This window comes from Pan troglodytes, chromosome X (assembly GCF_028858775.2).
Source record: "Pan troglodytes isolate AG18354 chromosome X, NHGRI_mPanTro3-v2.0_pri, whole genome shotgun sequence".
Taxonomy (NCBI): domain Eukaryota; kingdom Metazoa; phylum Chordata; class Mammalia; order Primates; family Hominidae; genus Pan; species Pan troglodytes.
In genome coordinates, this window is record NC_072421.2 from 8,686,248 (window position 1) to 8,706,946 (window position 20,699).

Genomic DNA, 20,699 nt, shown 5'->3' on the forward strand with positions numbered 1-20,699 from the left:
AGGCATTAACTTTTTAATTTTTGTATTATAGTTAGAAAATTTCAGATTCTTTGAAATTTGAGAAGACATACTTTATGTCAAGTGGGTAACCAAGTTTTAGAAAATTTTCTGGAACGCTTGAAAAGAACGTGTTCTCCAATTATTTCATGTAGTTTTCTATATATGTCCATTACAAGGAGCTTATTAAACTATTAAATCTTTTATATTTATAATAGTTTGATCTCTATGCCAGTCATAGACCATTCTCACAGCTGGTGAGAATATGCTGAATTATCCCAGTATAATGGTGGATTTGTTCATTTCTATTTTCATTCTGTTAATTTTTCTTTTATGTATATTATATATAAATGCCATTTAATTAGATGCATATAGATTTAAATTGTTACAGCTATCTGAGAACTTAACAGATTTTCCCATAGGGATAACTGTTTTACCAATAAGAATGACTTTTGCATTAATATTTAATTTATCTGATGTTGATACAATTAAGCCTTTTTCCTTGGATTGATACATGTTTGGTATTTTGTTTTCCATCTTTTTCTTTTCAAACCTTTTGTGTCTTCATCTTTTCATTATAGAGTTTAATCTGTTTGTATCCATTGTGTTTATGGACTCATTTCTATCATCTTATATTGTACTTTCTGTTAGTATACTTGCTTTTCATATCACTTTTATTCTATCTTGTTTGCGTTTGTTTTATTTTAGCTTGATTATTACCATTTTATTTTGTCCTTTTTTGGGTCAGAAGTTACATCCTCTAATTTCATCCTTTTATTGGATATTATAGAAATGTTATAATATATATTTTTTGAAGTGTGTACACAAATAAAGTGAATGAGTAACCTGACTCTTCTTCAGAAAAATATAAAGACCACACAAAGTGGGCACATAGCTGTGGAGGGACAAAGGTGATGCTGGGCACACAGACTGACCACACAGAGCTGGGTCTCTTCAACAATGTCATATGTCTATGTGAAGAAGGATGCCAAGGCACACTCTAAGATAATGTGTGTGTGGGGGGGAGGAGGCGTGTGTGTGAATGTGTGCGGCACACCTGATGCATGCTCAGGAGTGTATGTATATCTATGTGCACTGTTGTTTTTAATTCACAAAGTGCATAGCTTTCATTTTCACAGGAAGTTATGATGCCTCATACAGCAAGTACCTTTGGTACCTTTGGATAGACTTTTTTTTTTTTTTTTTTTTTTTTTTGAGACAGAGTCTCGCTCTGTCACCAGGCTGGAGTGCAGTGGTGCGATCTTGGCCCACTATAACCTCTGCCTGCCGGGTTCAAGGGATTCTCCTGCCTCAGCCTCCCGAGTAGCTGGGACTACAGGCACGCACCACCATGCCCAGCTAATTTTTGTATTAGTAGAGATGGAGTTTTGCCATGTTGGCCAGCCTGGTCTTGAACTCCTGACCTCAGGTGATCCACCTGTCCCGGCCTCCCAAAGTGCTGGGATTGCAGGCGTGAGCCACCGTGCCCAGCCTGAATAGATATTTTAAGGTAGCATGTCATTTTTGCCATGAATTTGGCAGCTGTCTACATCCTAAAAAGCTAGATTCAACTTTGAAACTTCCCCAGTCTAGGAGAGTATAGTGTAAACAGATCAATCACCATAGAAGGGGGATTAAACAGACATATTCTGAGCAGGCAACTGGAACATGAAACCACTTTAAGTAGCAGAATTGGGCCTGTTGTGTTTAGAGGCACAAAAGGAACTGTGAAATATCTAAAATCCAATAGCTAAGAGAAATTTCACATGGAGAGACTGAGAAACTTCTGCAATAATTATGAAAGCCTTAAGTTATGAATGCAAAAAGACAGTGTTGCAGATGTTTCTGTAGAAATCTACAAAAATGAATCTATTGCCCACCGAAACTCAGGACAGTAAGGAAGCAGAAAGTTACGGCAAGACTGGGCTAATTCTAATTCCATTGGCCATGCCCGGCTAAGCATTTCATTAATTCTTTACTGAGAAGAGATTTGAATTACAGTTGGCATCAAGAAGTAGTTACATCTCTATTTGCCAAGATCAATCATTCAGCAAGATTTAATAATTGATTCAGTAATATAGAGTCAGTCATTCCTAAATAATGTTTTCCGTTTGTTTTATACATGTCTGAAGCAAAAGGACAAAACAATTATTTTTAAAAATGAAAGGCCAGTATCAAAAAGGCAAAGTCAAAATTCTGCAAGTTTTGGTGCTGATCATGGGTTGGCCAGATATACTTTATTGCTTTTGGAAATGGTTCTTGAGTGATTAGTGTAGGAAATAGTGTAGAAATATTCTGGAAGGGCTTTCTCTGCCTTTGTGTGAAGATTTTCAGTTCCCCGGAGCCACAGAGCCTGATTCATTTGTCTACACGCAATAATAATAATAATAATAATTATTATTATTATTATTCTGAGTTGCTTGAGCTGTCTCTCTCTCTCTCTATACACACACACACACACACACACACATATATATTCTGGTTATTAATCTCTCATTAAATGTATAGTTTGCAATTATTTTCTTCCATTCTTTAGGTTGTCTCTTCATTGAAAGTTTATTATACCATGCAGAAGCTTTTGAGCTTCATGTTATTCCATTTGTCTGCTTTGCTTTTACTGCCTGTGCTTTGGAAGTCTTACTCAAAAAGTCTTTGTCCAGACCAGTGTCCTCAAGCATTTCCCCATAGTTTTCTTCTAGTAGCTTCATAGTTTGTGGTGATAAACTATGAGCATGCAGTTTTGACTCCATTTGCCAGTGTTGTGGACTAAAGTTGTGAGGACAGAATGGTTTGTGTTTTCATAAGTTTTCTTATGCAAAGTTGATTTGATGACAGTGGCCTCCTAGGAATGAACTTTCATCAAAACATTGAGGTCTCCAACCAAACAGACACAAAAGCACTCCTTAATGTGGGAGTCATCAGTACCACATAAAATGTGCAAATTAGCAACATTTCTGAGTATTGAGCTCCAAGATTTGACTCTGGAATATTTTATGGTTTTCTTTGTTTTAATACTTAATGGAGGAGACACATTTTTGCTTGTAAACGAATAAACTCATGTGTCTAATTATGTATTAGGAAAATGAGGTCATTTCCTTCTATGTGGTAATATATTCACATATAGGGGGAAATGCCATAATATATGGGACAATAAGGTGGATAATACTATACTAACAAATATAATAAAATGAATAATATGAAAAAAACATCAAGAGATGGAATTACCTTTAAATACAGGGCAGATATATTTTTATCAGCTTGCTGGGCTAGCACTTTTCCTTACTTCTCTCCCTGAAGGGTCCTCAATTCTGTTTCTATTCTGTGTGTCTTTTTCCCCCACTTGTGTGTACATATGTCCAGGGCCCCTTCCCCCAAAGCCCTTCAACTAGTTATTCTCCAGCAGAACATTTTTCTGCCAGTAAAAATATTTTCTTTCAGGAATTGGCTAAAAGCTATTTTCGTAAAAACTTGCCTATATGAATTGAGCCTATAATTATCTGGCTCTTTCTTAGGATTTCTGCAGAGCTTATGCACACCTAAAGCGTACCAATTCACACTTGGTTCCGGGGTCTATAGTAGAGTCACAGAAACATGACTCCTGTCATGAATGCGAGCTAGGATGTGGTCCCTAAAGCAGGGGATGTGTCTCGAATGCCTCTTCAATCCTTGTACAGTGTCTAATACAGTACTGCTTCCACAGTGTTGAGCAGCAGTCCTTAAGAGGGTGGAGTTTAGAATTTGATCTTTGCAGACCTGAGTTTTAATCCTGACTCTATAACCTATAAGCAGTATAAGAAAGTTACTCAAACTGTCTGTCTCATTTGTCCAGTGGGGACACTACTCATTTTACAGGGTGTGATGGTTAATTTCAGGTGTCAACGTGACTGCCTTAAGGAATACGTCAGGAATTGGTAAAGCATTGTTTCTAGGTGAGCCTGCACAGGTATTCTTGGGAAGATTGGCGTGAGCTGGTGGACAGAGTGGGGAAGATGTCTTCAATAGAGACAGGCCCCATTCAATTCTCTGAGGGCCCAGATAGAAGAAACAGGGCAGAGGAAAGGCACTTTCCTCCCTTTCTCTCCTGGAGCTGAGACTCTTCTTTTCCTGCCCTTGGACATCAGAACTTCAGGCTCTTTTTATACTGAGAATTACACCATCCACTTCCCTGGTTCTGAGGTTTTTGGGTGTGGACTGAGTCACACTCCTGGCATCCCAGGGGCTCCAGCTTGCAGACAGCTTGTCCTGAGACTTTTCACCCTCTAATTCCCCTAATAAATCCCCTCTCATCTGTCTTTGCTGATAACCTGTTGGTAGCGTCTCTCTAGAGCCCCGATTAATCCATAGGGGTAATGTGAGGGAGAAATGAGGTCGTGCATGGAGAGCATTTCACACCCTGCCTGACACATGCCCAGGTCCAACAGCCTGCAGCTGCAGTTATTCTAGAGCTTAGCATCAGTGTTCAAAACAGCGGAAGGCCTTCCCTCTGGTACCCAGCCATCGCGTTGAGCTTCTCCTGTCATTTTTCAATTCCGGAGTGTTTTTTGAGAGCAATTCTCTGTCCTGTGTATCACTGACGTGGAGCCAAAAACAATCTGTATGCGTGGGGATCTGAAGCTGGGAATGACCAATAGGTCAGAAAGTTCTTAGGAGTCAGGAGCAGAGGAAGCTGCATGGTCAAGGGGAATCAACATGCGCCTTCCTGCCATGTGTCCTATTTCCTGCGGTCTAATGAGACAGAGACATATGTATGTATGCATCATCTCATGCTTAGCTCTTTAATATGTACAAGGCGTTTTCAAATTCTCCCACCAACTGTCTTTGACAGCTGAAAATCTCAAGATCACCTGTTGTTCATGACTGCAGTCAAAGGGATCTGCCTTTTAGGGACTCAGGAAGATTTGCCTAAAATGTCAGGAAGCTTTGATATTTATCATTTGATTACAAAAGTCAACTGCACCTTTGCTGTTATATTATTTTGGGTCTTTACTCATTCCACTGTTTATTTTAAGCCTGAGATTGTGGGTAGTTGGAGAAGGAGGGAAAGTATTTAACACTCTTATTAACTAGTTTAACTGTGTGTATAACATGTAGAATAAAGAGAGACTTAAATGCAGATGTAGTATTTGTGAATGCTCCAACAAATTAAAAGATTACTTAAATTATTGATTTTTTTTTTTTTTTTTTGAGATGGAGTCTTGCTCTGTCACCCAGGCTGGAGTGCAGTGGGTGCAGTCTTGCAATCTCTGCTCACTGCAACCTCCACCTCCAGGGCTCAAGCAATTCTCTTGCCTCAGCCTCCCAAGTAACTGGGATTACAGGTGCACACCACCACGCCTGGCTAATTTTTGTATTTTTAGTAAAGACAGTGTTTCACCATGTTAGGCAGGCTGCTTTCAAGCTCCTGACCTCAAGTGATCTGCCTGCGTTGGCCTCCCAAAGTGCTGGGATTACAGGCGTGACCCACCGCACCTGGCCTGATTTCTGATTAAACCTCTTATTGTCTATAATGAATTAAAAGTTTGTGAAAGTAAATTCAATGACATTTTTGCATCTATAATTTCAAAATCATAGTAACTTTCCAAATCTGAAAATGTCTGAAACACAAGTCTGCCAATCATCACAATAAAACATGAAGCCCTAGTGAAAGAGCTAGTCAGGATGGGTTCCCAGCAAATAGCAGTTGAAGCTCCGACTGCCATGAAATGATGAAAGAAACACGGTTTAAGTGCCATGGATAATTATTTCAATGCCAAAAGAATCATCACAGACTGTTGTGACATGCAGAGCTTGAATGGAAATATGGCATTAAAATAAGGTGCATGAAATTAATCCTTGAATGTAATTTTGAAACACACTGCAGAAGTGCTCCCTAATATACACCAACCCCAAAAGTGGCCACTGACAAGATAAATTTATTTCAGTTTTTATGCTGTCATTATGGAAAAAACTATAGCAGAGAGTTCACCAATTTCCCTTTGGAAAGAGATATACAACCACAGCCAATACGCTTTCCTAAAAGACAGCAGGAGCTTTTCATGCGGACTTGTTTCCCATCCGTAACATACAAATATTTATTGTCCAGGGTCAATACAGCCTTGCAAATAAACAGGCTTTGAGTTATACCAAGCATGCTCATTCTTATATGGTATTTCCATATAAGAAATACAAAAGAAATATACCACAAAATGATGGTGTTCAGGACATGGGGCAACGCCCTGTTTCTGTGGTATAGTGGCCTAGATTTCGTAGGATTCCATAGGAGGCAGCTACAAGTTCAACATGAAAAGCTCTGAAATCCCTTCCTAAGCTAATGAAGTGAAGCCCTGACCACACCAAGGAAAGGATGAAACAGAACTCATTTGTTGTTTCTCAAATGATGCTACCATCTCTTCAAAGCCACCATTAATTTTAACATCTTTAAAGGTATAAGAACAATGTATGTAACAAGTGAAAACTGCCTATAAAGTTAGTGCTTTACATCTCAAACCCTTATTATATGGAAATTCATATTTTCAGAATCACATAAAAGTTTAACGTGCTATTCATTGTAAGATTAAAGGACATGAGTTATTCTGTCTGCGTAATTATTAACAACTGGAAATTAAATCGTGATAATTTTGTACTTTATTCTTCTTAAAATGATAATTTCCTTTCTCCTTTTGCCTGAGAAGCATGCTTCAACAATATCAACAGCTTACCTTCTAAAATAAATGACCACATATAGAATATATATTTTATATATTGTATATTTATCTTTGTACTCATTTCTTCTTAAAATAATTTCCTTTCTCCTTTTGCCTGAGACCCATGCTTGAACAATATTAACGTCTTACCCTCTAAAATAAATGATTATATATAATATATAAATATGTTTTATATGTGTATTTATACATAAAATATATATGTAAATATTTCTATATATAATCTACGAATTATATAAAAACACATACATTAATATATACATATATAGTAGGTTCTAGTATATATAGAAAACACCTGTGTATTTCTAAGATATATATATATAATCTATATCTATATATTTATATTTATATTATATGTAAATATATAATCCATATTTCTATATTTGTATTTATATATTTATATATAAATGTATACAATCTATATAGGTTTGTATATAGTAAATATAGTTGTATATTACATTTTATTTACATATGTTTCTGTATATTTGTATACAGTAAATTCTGTATATAGAAAGGACCTGTGTATTTCTAATGTATGGAAATATGAAATGTACTTTCTGTCTCCTCAGTTGCAAAAATAAAAAGGCTTTTTTCAAGTAGATAGATTTTTCTCTACTTTGAATTTTTCTTCTTAATTATATTAGATTGTAGGGAGGGGACGCTGAAAGGAAAGAGATGGAAACGATTCTTCCATCGGTTTCCATAACCGAAAAGGTATTTTGACAGTGAAACCTAAGTAGGTAGAATCCAGTTCTTGGTACCTGGTGTATGTGCTAGCAAGATTGCATGAAGAAACAAACCGTATAAGAAGCGGAGTCATCCTGTGAAGGGGAAATTTGTCTCCAGTGCTCAGCCATGACGCAATCCTTATCCTCCTGTCTGGCTAACTGTGACCTGTCCCTGTGACCCCAACCCCGCGGGACCCCACTTCCCTCCCTCCCCACACACCTCCTCTTCCTCCCTCCCTCCCCACACACCTCCTCTTCCTCCCTCCTTCCCCACACACCTCCTCTTCCTCCCTCCCTACCCACACACCTCCTCTTCCTCCCTCCCTCCCCACACACCTCCTTTTCCTCCCTCCCTCCCCACACACCACCTGTTCCTCCCTCCCTCCCTCCCCACACACCACCTCTTCCTCCCTCCCCACACACCACCTCTTCCTCCCTCCCTCCCCACACACCTCCTCTTCCTCCCTCCCTCCCCACACACCTCCTCTTCCTCCCTCCCTCCCCACACACCTCCTCTTCCTCCCTCCCTCCCCACACACCACCTCTTCCCCCCTCCCTCCCCACACACCTCCTTTTCCTCCCTCCCTCCCCACACACCACCTGTTCCTCCCTCCCTCCCCACACACCACCTCTTCCCCCCTCCCTCCCTCCCTCCCTCCCCACCATCAGAGAACAGGGAGTCACTCAGATCAATTTGCAACACATTCATTTTATTATCAACAGTATGGCAAGCACCCCGCTGGTGAGATCTCTGAGGTCTGGCGGCTGGGCCTGAACTTAGTCGCGGCTCTCGGAGATAGGGTAGTAGCTGGCCATCCACACAGTCAGTGGTTCTTCCACCTCACTCGCCTGACTCAGTGGTTCCCCCAGCTGGGTCTCCTGACTCAGGGGGTGGTGCTGGGACCCCTCGCTCACTGGCTCCTCCGGCGGCAGCTCGTGCTGAGGGAGCTCCTGGCTGGGCTGGTCGCTGGGGCCGGGTGCCGCTGGCCCGCTCTCCGCCTCAGGTGCCGTCACGGCCGCCATCTTTGTCGCAGCCCCTTTCTTCCCGCGTCTCCCTCTACGAACCGCTTTTCCCTTCTTGGCCACCTTGGCAGTCTGGAAGGACAACAGGGACGATCACAGAAGGGCTGTGGTTTAGGGACGAGGATGGAGGAGGCTGGGAACAGGGACGTGTCCTCAGAAGCGGTGGGGACCGGGTTGGGGGGTTGTGCCAAGTGAGGACAGGAGAGGCTTCTTGTGAGGAAGGAGGCGAGGGGAAGACGAGGAGGAGCTTGGGAGGGTCACTCACCTTCTTCTTCGGGCCACTGGGGCTCAGCTGAGAGGAGGCCTTCCTCTTTCCTGCCCCCTCGGCCTTGGCCGGAGGTCCCGAGGCTCTCGGCTTTGGACTCATCTTCCGCAGCTCAACGTCTCGCAACGCTCGACTAACTCCAGGCTGTCTGGCCTCCCTGTGTATACCCCTCTCGCGATCCCAGGACGAGACAATCACGCCCCTGACCTGTGATTGGTCAACACTCCACTACCCAGCCAATGGTAGCCCTGGGTGGGAAGGCAGGCCTTATACGTCACAAAGCACCATCAGGACATGGCGGATGAAGTCGGGGGCGGGGGGGGGGTGACATCTAATGAGGAAGGCAGGGTGCTCTAGTTGGAGAAAGGGAGATTTGGGTTATCACCCCTAAAGATAGTTCCCAAACTGACATGTCGCCCCTCCTAAACTCCCCATGTTCAATTTTGGCAGATCACGTGGCACGGGAGAATATTTCCGCCACATGTTTCCCCCGGACCTCCCATTCAGTGGTACATTCTGTTCCTCCACACCTGCCATCATTACCCAGTTTCTGTATGACCTGCCTAAAATCCCTCCATGCTAACTGGGATGGATGGAGGGCTATCCGAAGACGTCAGTCATCCCTCTCTCCTACAAATTCCTCTGCTACACCTTGAGGGTCATTCACTTCTTGGATGCCATGAAACAACTTTTCCATCTCACATACTTCTCCCAGCATCCACATAGTGCCTCACAATTTTTCATTCTCATGGTTTAAAGCACTGGCTTCCAGAGGTCAAGATCAGCAAACACACTCGCTCAGCTGGGTATCGGTATCAGGCTGGGTTTCGGTATCAGGCTGGGTTCCTCAGAGAAGGAGAAACTAAAACAATAGGATATTGTGTGTGTGTGTGTGTGTGTGTAATATTATATATCATAAATATATATTTACTATCATGTAGTATTTATTTATGAATTATATATATGATACAGTTTAAGCAATTGGCTCACACATTCACACAATGTGGGGGTCTAGGAAGCTGAAATATATAGGGCAAGTGAGCAGGCTGGAAACTAAAAGCTTCTGCACAGCCAACAGTCAACAAAATGAAAAGGCAGGCTATGGTTTGGGAGAAGCTATTTGCGAACCATGTATCTAATAATGAGTTAATATCCAAAATATATAAAGAACTCACACAGCTCAATAGCAAATAAATAAATAGTCTGGTTAACAAATAGGCAAAGGACTTGAATAGGCATTTGTAGAAGGAAAACACACAACTGGCCAACAGGTATATGAAAATGTGCTCAACATCATTAATAATCAGAGAATGCAAATGAAAACCACAATGAACTATCACCTCACTGTTACACGCTGTTGACAGACATGTAATTGGTACAGCCGTTATAAAAAACAGTGTAATGGTTCCTTGGAAAATCAAAATAGATCTACCATGTGACCCAGCAGTTCATCTGTTAAGTATGTACCACCCCCCAAAAATGAAGTCCACATCTCATATAGATATCTCCAGTACTAACTAATTGTAACTCATTAATTACACAGGAAATTAGAGTTTCTATTTTAAAAGAATGTTTTTTTCACCATTCTGGTATCAAATATTTATTCTAGTCATCTCTTCTTATTTCTTGCTTTGTAATAACCTAGGTACTCACTACCCATTGACAGAACCAACTTATTATTCCAACAAGAAATGAGAAATACTGAGGAGAATGCAATGTGATACTTCTGTCTTCAACCAGTTATTCCAGTTTTATGGAGGATTCTGTATTTAACTCTTACTCAGGTAACTCTAGTTACCATATCCATAGTACCTAGTCAACAATCCTAAAAAAGTAAGAATACAGAATTGACTCGAATGGTTACTAAACTTTCTATGTTCAACCAGTTTTCCTAGTAATTGCTAGTTGTTTATTCAACTAGTACTGAGAAGAATTTCTTTATTCCAGGTACTGGCTTCATGTAGTTATCTCTAGTTAATTACTCACTTGGATAAAGTAGATATCTACTATATTTGGTAATATTTCTAACATGAGGTTGGAATTTTGCATTGAGGAAAATGGTTATTGAACTCCCTGGCATAGGCCAGTTATCTTCAGCTTCCTGCAATCAATTACCTGGTCTGGCTAATTCTAGCTATCTTTAGGTTGCTAATTACATGTTTACCACCAGATGTCTGTGGTAATTTATTATTCCAACAAAAAATAGTAGAATGATTAGGAAGGATTTTGCTTTTTCCAGGCGTCACATAGATATTCAAATTATCTCCTGTTATCCTTTGGACCTTTTTTTCCTGGGTAACACTCAGCACCTATCCTTATAAGTTCTTATCCCAACTAAAATGAATAATTGAGACTTGCAAAGAACACGATTTTCAGGATCAGGTTCACTTAGTATTGCAATGACTGTTAGCTCTTTCTATGTAACGTGTTTCATGGGAAAGCCCAGTTAAGTAGAACTTATATATTAACTCAACACCAACAAAATTTTATCTGACCTGACTAGATTCCCTATGTTCTACATTCCACTGAACTATTGTTGTTGTCTCTATTTTACTACTTACTTAGGTACATGACTCATCTGTAGTAGTAATTCATTATTCCAACAATAACTCAGCAGTAAGTGGTGAGAAGAACGTGATTTTATTTTTAAAATTTATTTTTACTGAGGTAAAATATACACATGTAATGCACCCTCTTTACCACTTGTAAGTGTGCAGTTCAGTGGTAATATTTATATTCTTTTATTTATATTCTTTTATTTACCCTTCATCCCCCGCTTCCCCTTCTGGCCTCTGGTAACCATCACTATAGTCACCATCTTCATGAGAACCACTTTTTTAGCTCCCATATATGAGTGAAAACATGCAATCTTTGTTTTTCTGTGCCTGGCTTATTTCCTTTAACATAATATCCAGTCATTCTTTTTATGCCTGGATAATATTCCATTGTGTACATATGCCACATTTGCCTAATCCATTCATCCGTCGATGGGCACTTAGGCTAAATCCATATTTTGGCTATCGTGACTTGCAATACACATGAGTATGCAGATATATCTCTTTGATGTACAGATAAATTTATTTATCTATCTATCTATCCATCTCTCTCTCTCTCTCTCTTTCCCCAGCAGTGGAATACTTGGATCATATACTAGTTCTATTTTTAGGATTTTGAGGAACCCCATACTGTTCTCCATAGGGGCTGTAGTAAATTACATTCCCACCAACGGTGTACACAGGTTCCCCTTTCTCCACCTCCTTGCTAGCATCTGTTCATGCCTGTCTTTTGATAAAAGCCATTTTAACTGGGGTGAGATGATATTGCATTGTTTTGATTTGTATTTCTCTGATGATTCATAATAAGCATATTTTCATATGCCTGCTGGTCATTTTTGTGTCTTCTTTTGAGAAATATCTATTCAGATTATTTGTCCATTTTTAAGTCAGATTGTTTGTCATTAAATTTTTTGAGCTCCTTATGTATTCTGATTAGGAATCCCTTATCAGATGGATACTTTGCAAATATTTTCTGCCATTCTGTGGGTTGTCTCTTCACTTGGTTGATAATTTCCTTTGCTATGCAGCTTTTTAACTTGATGTAATCCCAGTAGTTTATTTTTGCTTTGGTTCTTGTGCTTTTGAGGTCGTACTCAAGAAGTCTTTGCCCAGACCAATGTCCTGGAGCATTTCCCCAATGTTTCTTGGTGGTTTCAGTTACAGGTCATAAATTCAAGTCTTTTTTTTCTTTTTTTTTTTCAACAGAGTCTCATCTCACTCTGTTGTTCAGGCCTAGGCTGGAGTGCAGTGTCACCATCTCAGTTCACTATAACATCCACCTCCTCGGTTCAAGTGATTCTCGTGCCCCAGCCTCCAGAGTAGCTGGGATTACAGGTGTGCACCACCACACCTGGCTAAGTTTTGTAGTTTTCGTAGAGATGGGATTTCACCATACTGGCCAGGCTGGTCTCAAACCCCTGACCTCAAGTGACCCACTCACCTCGACCTCCCAAAGTGCTAGGATTACAGGCGTGAGCCACCACTCCCAGCCAGATTCAAGTCTTTAACCCATTTTTGATTTGCTTTTTGTGTGTGGTGAAAGATAGGAATCTAGTTTCATTCTTCTGCATATACTTATCCAGCTTTCTAGTACTATTTATTGACATGTCGGTCTTTTCAGCATCATATGTTCTTTTTGTCTTTGTTTCAGTTGAGTTGGTTGTAAGCATGTGGCTTTATATATGGGTTCTCTATTCTGCTCCATTTGTCTCTGTGTCTGTTTTTAAGCCAGTACCATGCTGCTTGGTTTACTATAGCTTTGTAGTAAATTTTGAAGTCAGGTAGTGTGATGCTTCCAGCTTTTCACTTTTTGCTCAGGATTGCTTTGGCTATTTGAGGTATTTTATGGTTTCCTATGAATATTATAAGTTTTTTCCTATTTCTGTGAAGAATGTCATTGGTATTTTGATAGGACTTGCATTTAATCTGTTAATTGCTTTGGTGAGTATTGTGATTTATACAATATTAATCCTGTCACTCTATGAGCCTGGACTGTCTTTCCATGTTTTTGTGTCCTGAGAAGACAGTGTTTTTTAAATTTCTGTATTTAGTTTTTTTAGCTATTATTACTTATTCCTAGTAAACTAATTACCTGGGTACTGGCAGGTACAGGTCGACCTCGTTTTATTGTGATGCACGTTATTGTGTTTATAGATATTGTGTGTTTTTTATAAACTGAAGGTTTCTGGCAACTGTCAAGCATGTCAGTGTCATTTTTCCAACAGCACGTGCCCACTTCATGTCCTTGTGTCACATTTTGGTAATTCTCACAATATTTCCAACTTTTCCATCATTATTATATCTGTTATGATGATTTCTGATCAGTGATCTTTGATGTTATTATTGTAATTGCTTTAGGACTCCAGAAACTGGGCCCATATAAGAACACACAAGGAGGCATCGCACTACCTGACTTCAAAATATACTACAAAGGTATATTTCAAAATATACTACAGATCTACAGGAGGAGAAAGATGGCAGAATAGAATGCTTCACTGATTGTCCCCCTGACCCCCCACTAAGGACACCAATTTAACAACTATCTACACAGAGAAAAACATCTTCATGAGAACCAAAAATCAAGTGAACACCCATAGTACCTGGTTTTAACTTCATATAGCTTGATATGGTTTGGCTGTGTCCCCACCGAAATCTCAACTTGACTTGTATCTCCCAGAATTCCGACATGTTATGGGAGGGACCTAGGGGGAGGTAATTGAATCATGGGGGCTGGTCTTTCCTGTGCTAATCTCATGATAGTGAATAAGTCTCACGAGATCTGATGGGTTTATCAGGGGTTTCTGCTTTTGCTGCTTCTAAGTATTAAGGTGGATATTGCCTGAGTTTGAGTTCCTCCTGAACAATAGACAAACGTCTCCAACTGGTTCGCAGGTGTAGGTGGTGCGTTCTTTGTCGAGTGCTGGTGCCACCTTTACCCTGGAGCAGTAAATCCACATGGAGAGGCTTTTGAGTTGAACAGCTGTCGGGGTCATAAGGAGAATTTGGTATGGTCCAGTCCAAACTGGCTCCAGTGGCTTTTGGTCCTGTGGGAGAGTTTTAAGATATACCTAGTCTTTAGGCATAAGGTTAGGGTGAGTGTTTCCTGAAAAAGAGGGGCCAGGTGTTGGGCTATGAAGACTTTGATAATGATTGATGGCCTTGATGGTTTGTCCCAGGGACATAACATATTGCATGAGATAATGTCTCTTTGGGTCTAACAAAAGGTCTGTTTGGAAGAAAGATCTTCCGCAGAGAATCTCAAAAGGGCTAGATGGGTTTCAGATTTTGGGGTGATACGGGCTCTTAAGAGTACAATGGGGAGCAAAGTTGACCATAACTGTTGGGTTTCATGTATTAACTTTGTGAAGTGCTTTTTCTGGTTTGGTTGGCTCTCTCCACCTTCCTAGAAGATTGTGGACGCCAAGACACATGTGTCTTCACTGCATTTCATTTCTTAAATAATGGAGAGCTTCACTGATTCTCTGCATTATTTAAGAAATGAAAGTGGGGCCATTGTCTGACTGTAGGGCATGAGGGAGTCTAAAACAAGGAAGAATGTGGTCTAAAAGGGCTGAGGTGACTTCTGAGGCCCGTTCAGTTTTAGTGGGAAGGGCCTTTATCCATCCAGTGAAGGTGTCTGCAAAGACTAAGAGATACCTGACTAACAAATACACACATTGCATGATGCATGTGTGTAAAATATATTTGCCAGTCTTCTCCTGGTAGGGTTCCTCATCTTAGAATGGGTTGAAGGATTTGGGGAGGTTTGTGTGCTCCCTCTGGGTTTATTTGGCAGCAGGTGGGACATGCCTGTGAGATGGCCCATAGAGCTTGGGCTATCCCCGTGCTGGTGAACAGTGACTTTATTAGATCTTGGATGGCCTTAGCCCCCAGATGAGTCGATTGGTGCACGCTATTTAGAAACTTCCTTTGTGAGGCTCCTGGGAGCAAGAGTTTGCCATTAGGACTTTTTAGCCAACCCTTTGAGGTATGGGAGAAATCTCTTTCTAGAGCTTTTTGGGCTTCCCCCTGTGTATAGTGTGGAGACAGGGAAGTTAGGCTAGGAATGAAGACAGCCTGAAAGGGTGACCTGGCAGCCACTTTTACTTATTTGTCAGCCCAGGTGTTTCTGATAGAGATTTCATCATTGCTTCTCTGATGCACTTTGCAGTGAATGATAGTTACCTGTGGGGGAAGCATAACTGCCTCCAACAGGGCCATGATTTCAGGAACACGTTTAATTGAAGTATTTCAGGCCATTAAAAGTCCTCTTTCCTGCCAAATGGCTGCATGGGCATGCACTGCATGAAAGACATAGGCTGAGTCTGTGTAAATATTAAGCCTCATGCCTGCCCCTAATTGTAAAGCACAGGTAAGAGCAATGAGCTCAGCCTTTTGGGCTAAGGTGCTACTTCCTGGCAGAGGTCCAGATTCTGTGATTTCAGTTAGGTTAATAGTAGCATACCCTGACAGTTGGGTTCCACCTATCATAAAGCTACTGCCATCTGTGTACCATGTGGCCTCTGAATCTATAAGGAGAGTATCCTGGAGGTCTGGTCTAACATTACAGGTTAGATCTATGGTTTCCAAGCAAGAATGTTTAAGTGGTCCCTCCACATTTGGGTTTGGTAACAGCATGCCAGGATTAAGGGTTGGCAGAGCCTAATACTCAATTCTGGTACCTGTAGAAAGAGTGTTGGAAATTTGCTTATATGGCTCTGTGAGATCCAGTGAAAGGCCTTTGAGTTTAGGACATTCATTACTTGATGTGGGATGTAGACAGTTATTCCTTGGCCCAGAGTTAGCTCGGAGGCCTCCACAGCCAGGATAGCCACACACACTAGCACTCAGAGGCATGGCAGCCATCCCCATGCCACTGGGTCAAGGGTTTTTGACAAGTGACTAATTGGCCACTGGGAGGGTCCCAGTGGCTGAGTGAGGACTCCAAGGGCTGTATCCCTTCTCTCAACTACAAACAAGTAAAGATGCTTTGTAAGATCTGGCAAGGCCAGGGCGGGGGCTTGTTTGAGGGTTTTTAGAACATTGTCCATTTCAAGGCTCCAATTTCAGAGTTCCTCCCCTGATCCTTGTAGTGCCTCATAAAGAGGTTTTGCTATAAGTCCAAACCGGGTTATCCAAATGTGACAGAAACCTACCATTCGAAGAAAGGACTACAACTGATGTTTAGTGTATGGAATGTCCATGTTTAGGATACGATTTTTGCGGTGGTCTGAAAGACCCTTGGGCCCTGGGATTAATGTTAGTCTCAAGAATCAAACCTCCTGGGAGAAGATTTGAGCTTTGGAAGGAGAGACTTAATAACCACAAGGGGCCAATGTCTAAAGAGTTGTAATAGTATTTAGGTCTGAGGCATTTTTGGTTGGATTGCAAATAAGCAGGTTATCAACATATTGAAGGACTGCTTGAAGTGAGACCCCTTCTCTACAAAAAAAGTATTATAAGCTGCGGGTGGATGCACTTACCTTTGGTCCCAGCTTCTTGGCAGGCTAAGGCAGGAATGTCGCTTGGGCCCAGGAAGTAGAAGCTGCAGTGAGCTATGACCATGCCACTGCACTCCAGCCTGGATGGCAGAGTGAGACCTTGTGTCAAAACAAACAAACAAACAAAAACCTTCAAGCCCTGTGCTAGCCACTTTACGGATATATAAATGTATATGCATAGGGTAGATAATCTTCACAACAAAGGGAGTAGGTAGGAATTTTTTTTATTTCAAATAAAGAATAATCTCATTTCACATAAAGATACTTGAATTTCAGGAGCTGAAAGAACTTGCTGAAAGTTACAAATTAATTATGTGACAAGGTTGGAATCTGAACTTATCTTTCACCACTACTACTGTATAGCTTCCCAGGTTTATAATAGTAATTAAATCGAGGAGGGAAATAAGTAAAATTGGCCAATGAAAGGGAAGCAGCACAGGTATAAATAAACTTACCCGTCATAAAGACCTCCTTCTTATCATGCAATGTCCTGCTTAATATGTAGACATAAATAAGATCCATGTCCATTATTAGCTCAACAAGTAAAATGATTCATTTTATTTTCCTTTGAGGGTTTTTTCAAAAGGAAAAAAGGTGGGCTAGCACAGAATGTGTTCTAATCATGAGTATAGAATCGGAGATTCTTTGTTTTAGTTTTTTTGAGACGGCATCTCGCTCTGTCGCCCAGGCTGGAGTGCAGTGGCGCGATCTCGGCTCACTGCAAGCTCTGCCTCCCAGGTTCACACCATTCTCCTGCCTCAGCTGCCTGAGTACCTGGGACTACAGGCGCCCGCCACCACGCCCGGCTAATATTTTTGTATTTTTAGTAGAGACAGGGTTTCACCGTGTTAGCCAGGATGGTCTCAATCTCCTGACCTCGTGGTCCGCCCGCCTCGGCCTCCCAAAGTGCTGGGATTACAGGCATGAGCCATTGCACCCTGCCAGAATAGGAGATTCTTTGTAAATGAGTATATGTGTTTAAGAAATATATTCATATGGTTATGTTGAGGCAGATGCCACATATCCACACAAACCACATTAGCATCTGCAGTTTTCCAATTTCAGAAATAATTTTCATGCCTACATGTAAAAATGCAAAAGCATTCATGAACACATTACCTATTTTAGTAATACATATTTTAATACATAAATGATTTAGTTTATCAATAAATTAATTTATGAGTGTGATAAAGAACAGAGGACACAAGAATTTATGCAGCATTGAAAGTCTTTGGCCACTGGGTGTCATGATTTTCCCCTGTAATGATTAACTCTTCAGCAATAAAAGATCCTGAATTTTTGGAGCGGAACACTTCAGTGTTACACAGATTAGCATTGTAAATAGAAAGTTTTATTAAAATATACCACAGTTTTTTCTCAGATTAGTATGTCATATTTAAACCACATTATTAGTGTAGCTTTTTACCTGAAACTGACCAAGAAATATTAAATGTTCAGATATTTAAATAACAAAGGAATACACAATTCTGTTGGTCATCTTCGAGTTTTATTATATCCAGGTTAAATCTGAAGAATTTGTACAGTGTATTGATGTGTGTGCCTGCGTACATTTTTGGAAGAACTCTTGGTTATACAGAATTTCCACTGTAGAGAAGTTAGCCCTAGATATAATTATTGTGTCTTAGTGTCCAACTGCTTTTACCCATGCCTTGTGTGTGCATATATGATGGCAGATGTATTCTAAAACTGCACCACTAATCAGAACCAGATACCTATGTTTTTTCTCTATGAATATGCTCCACTCTGCCAAGTTCGATGGAAGTGAGTGGTTGTGGCAATTCAAAACAGTTGTGCCTGTTCTACAACACAAATGCTGCTGAACTTGGAGAAAAGACCTGTGCAGACAGAATGAGAAGACTTAGTCAGTTGCTCTAAGAACATCATTGGAAACTTTCTTTTATTTTCTTTTCTTTATATTTATTTTGAAGGCTAGTTATTGCCTAAGTTGTAAAGGTGAATCTGATAAACTGGCTGACTAGTTTAGAGGTCAATATTTAAACCATGGAATTGAATCCGTAGAGGGCAAGAGTTGGAAAGATGAAAATGGGTTCATGGGACAGTTATATTTTATTTTTGTTGTTTTTGAAACTGAATCTGGAAAATATCCAAGTTATGTTTCAATATATAACACTACATCTTTAAATGACAATTTTGGCATATATTGTTATGGCCATTTAATAAATTGCTTTTTATTAAACTGGTGCAAAAGTAATTGTGGTTTTTGCCATTACTTTCAGACCTCAATTACTTTTGCACCAACCTCTTACTAGTCATAAGAACATCCTTGCTTTTAACATAAAGGGATTGGTGAAGTTACCATGATTCTCACTTAAGAATTACTGAGAAAAATGCAGCAGCAGGGGTTAGCAAAAACTATTAGTTAATTGAAGGCCTGTGTTTATTTGAATGAAAGGATTTTTCATTTAAATTATAAAAACAGAGCAAGTGCCCAGTTATATCAAATCCATGTTCAATTTTATTCACAGAGATGGTGACAAAAGAGTAAATGAACAATGTCAGAATCAAAAGATACTCTGCCTGGTAAGAACTTGCAATGGAATTTTTAAAAAATGAGATTAAAACAAATAAAAATATGTTTAAAACTCATTAAATATTTTTTAAGTACTTGCTGTTTTAATGAAACTGAACAACAAAGACCCTGTCCTTAGTGAGCCTGCAAGCTAGTGGGGGACTCCAGTAATAATCAAACTATCACAAAAATATGCCTTTAAAACACATCACATTCTCTGAGACGACCTCCTAGGTGTTGGGGTTCAGAAAAGGTTTCTCTGCTGAATTGATGTTTGGCAATCAGGCCAATGGGAATGGGGCTTGGGGCGAGGATGACGTCAGTTGTCCAGGTAGCACTCTTGAGTGGAAGGTGCATGGATGGTTGAGGGACTGAGAGAATGTTACTGCAGTTAGAACTTAAAGGATGAGGGTGGGGTTCTGGGCATTGCAGGATGGAGACATAACACATGATGCATCGGGAGAGAAAAGGAAGGAAGGGCTATCTTGCACGATTTTTTAAAGATACACTGAGAACCTTGGCCATTCCTTGAGAGCTCACACTGGAGAGCATAAGAGCAGTTAGAAGACTGTCACAGTTACCCAGAGTAGAGACGATGATAGCTTGCGTAACGGTGGTGTTGGTGAAGATGGAGAAAAACAGATAAAATGAGAGATGTGTGTGTGTATATATATATATAATATGTATATATATAATATGTATATATATAATGTGTATATATAATATATATAATATGTATATATAATATGTATATATAATATATATAATATGTATATATAATATGTATATATATAACATATATAATATGTATATATAATATATATATAATATGTATATATAATATGTATATATATAATATATAATATATATAATATGTATATATAACATATATAATATGTGTATATAATATATATATAATATGTATATATATACTATGTGTATATATATAATATGTATATATATAATGTGTATATATATAATATGTATATATATATAATATGTGTATATATATGTATTCTAATACTCAAGTTTGTTCTGTTTCTCTGGAGAACACTGACTAATATAGATGAGAATTGAGTTATTGATGTCATGGGTATAATTAAATTGCTTAGGTAGAGTATACAGTGAGAAGACAGGAGGTCAAGGAAGGACCTTTGAGAAATTCCAGCACATAAAAGCTCATATAGCAAAGGTTTAGTATTGGGTTTACTCAGCACTTCTACTCCTCTCCCTTCATTGTAGAACATTACTCCTGCACACACATATCTGCTTGGAAATGGACTTACACGTGCAGTTTTCTTGTCGTCTTCTGTTTTCTTCCTGGACTCCACCATTCTGGTAACGTTTGATGGGTTCAGCTGTCCAATATGATCCAAAT

At 39.8% G+C, this 20,699-nt stretch overlaps 1 protein-coding gene and 1 long non-coding RNA gene across 2 annotated transcripts; one reads left to right on the forward strand and one right to left on the reverse strand.

Moving 5' to 3' along the window:
• Positions 1 to 8,115: 8,115 nt before the first annotated feature.
• On the reverse strand, positions 8,116 to 8,986 carry LOC112207987 (variable charge X-linked-like). Its single transcript, NM_001427512.1, has 2 exons — positions 8,715 to 8,986; positions 8,116 to 8,521 (listed from the first exon to the last, which is right to left on the reverse strand). Exons 1-2 carry the CDS (start codon positions 8,814 to 8,816, stop codon positions 8,204 to 8,206), a joined length of 420 nt encoding a protein of 139 aa, NP_001414441.1. The 5' UTR covers positions 8,817 to 8,986; the 3' UTR covers positions 8,116 to 8,203.
• A 721-nt stretch (positions 8,987 to 9,707) lies between these two features.
• Positions 9,708 to 19,976, forward strand: LOC134809333 (uncharacterized). The gene is made up of 3 exons (XR_010154791.1): positions 9,708 to 10,498; positions 13,628 to 13,702; positions 19,278 to 19,976. It is a non-coding gene; the product is annotated as an uncharacterized LOC134809333 (long non-coding RNA).
• Positions 19,977 to 20,699: the final 723 nt, after the last annotated feature.

Coding starts and splice junctions, on each gene's coding strand:
- LOC112207987 (NM_001427512.1), bottom strand. CDS start 8,816: ATGAGTCCAAAGCCGAGAGCCTCGGGACCTCCGGCCAAGGCCGAGGGG. Junction 8,522..8,714: donor CCAGTGGCCCGAAGAAGAAG/GTGAGTGACCCT, acceptor TTGTCCTTCCAG/ACTGCCAAGGTGGCCAAGAA.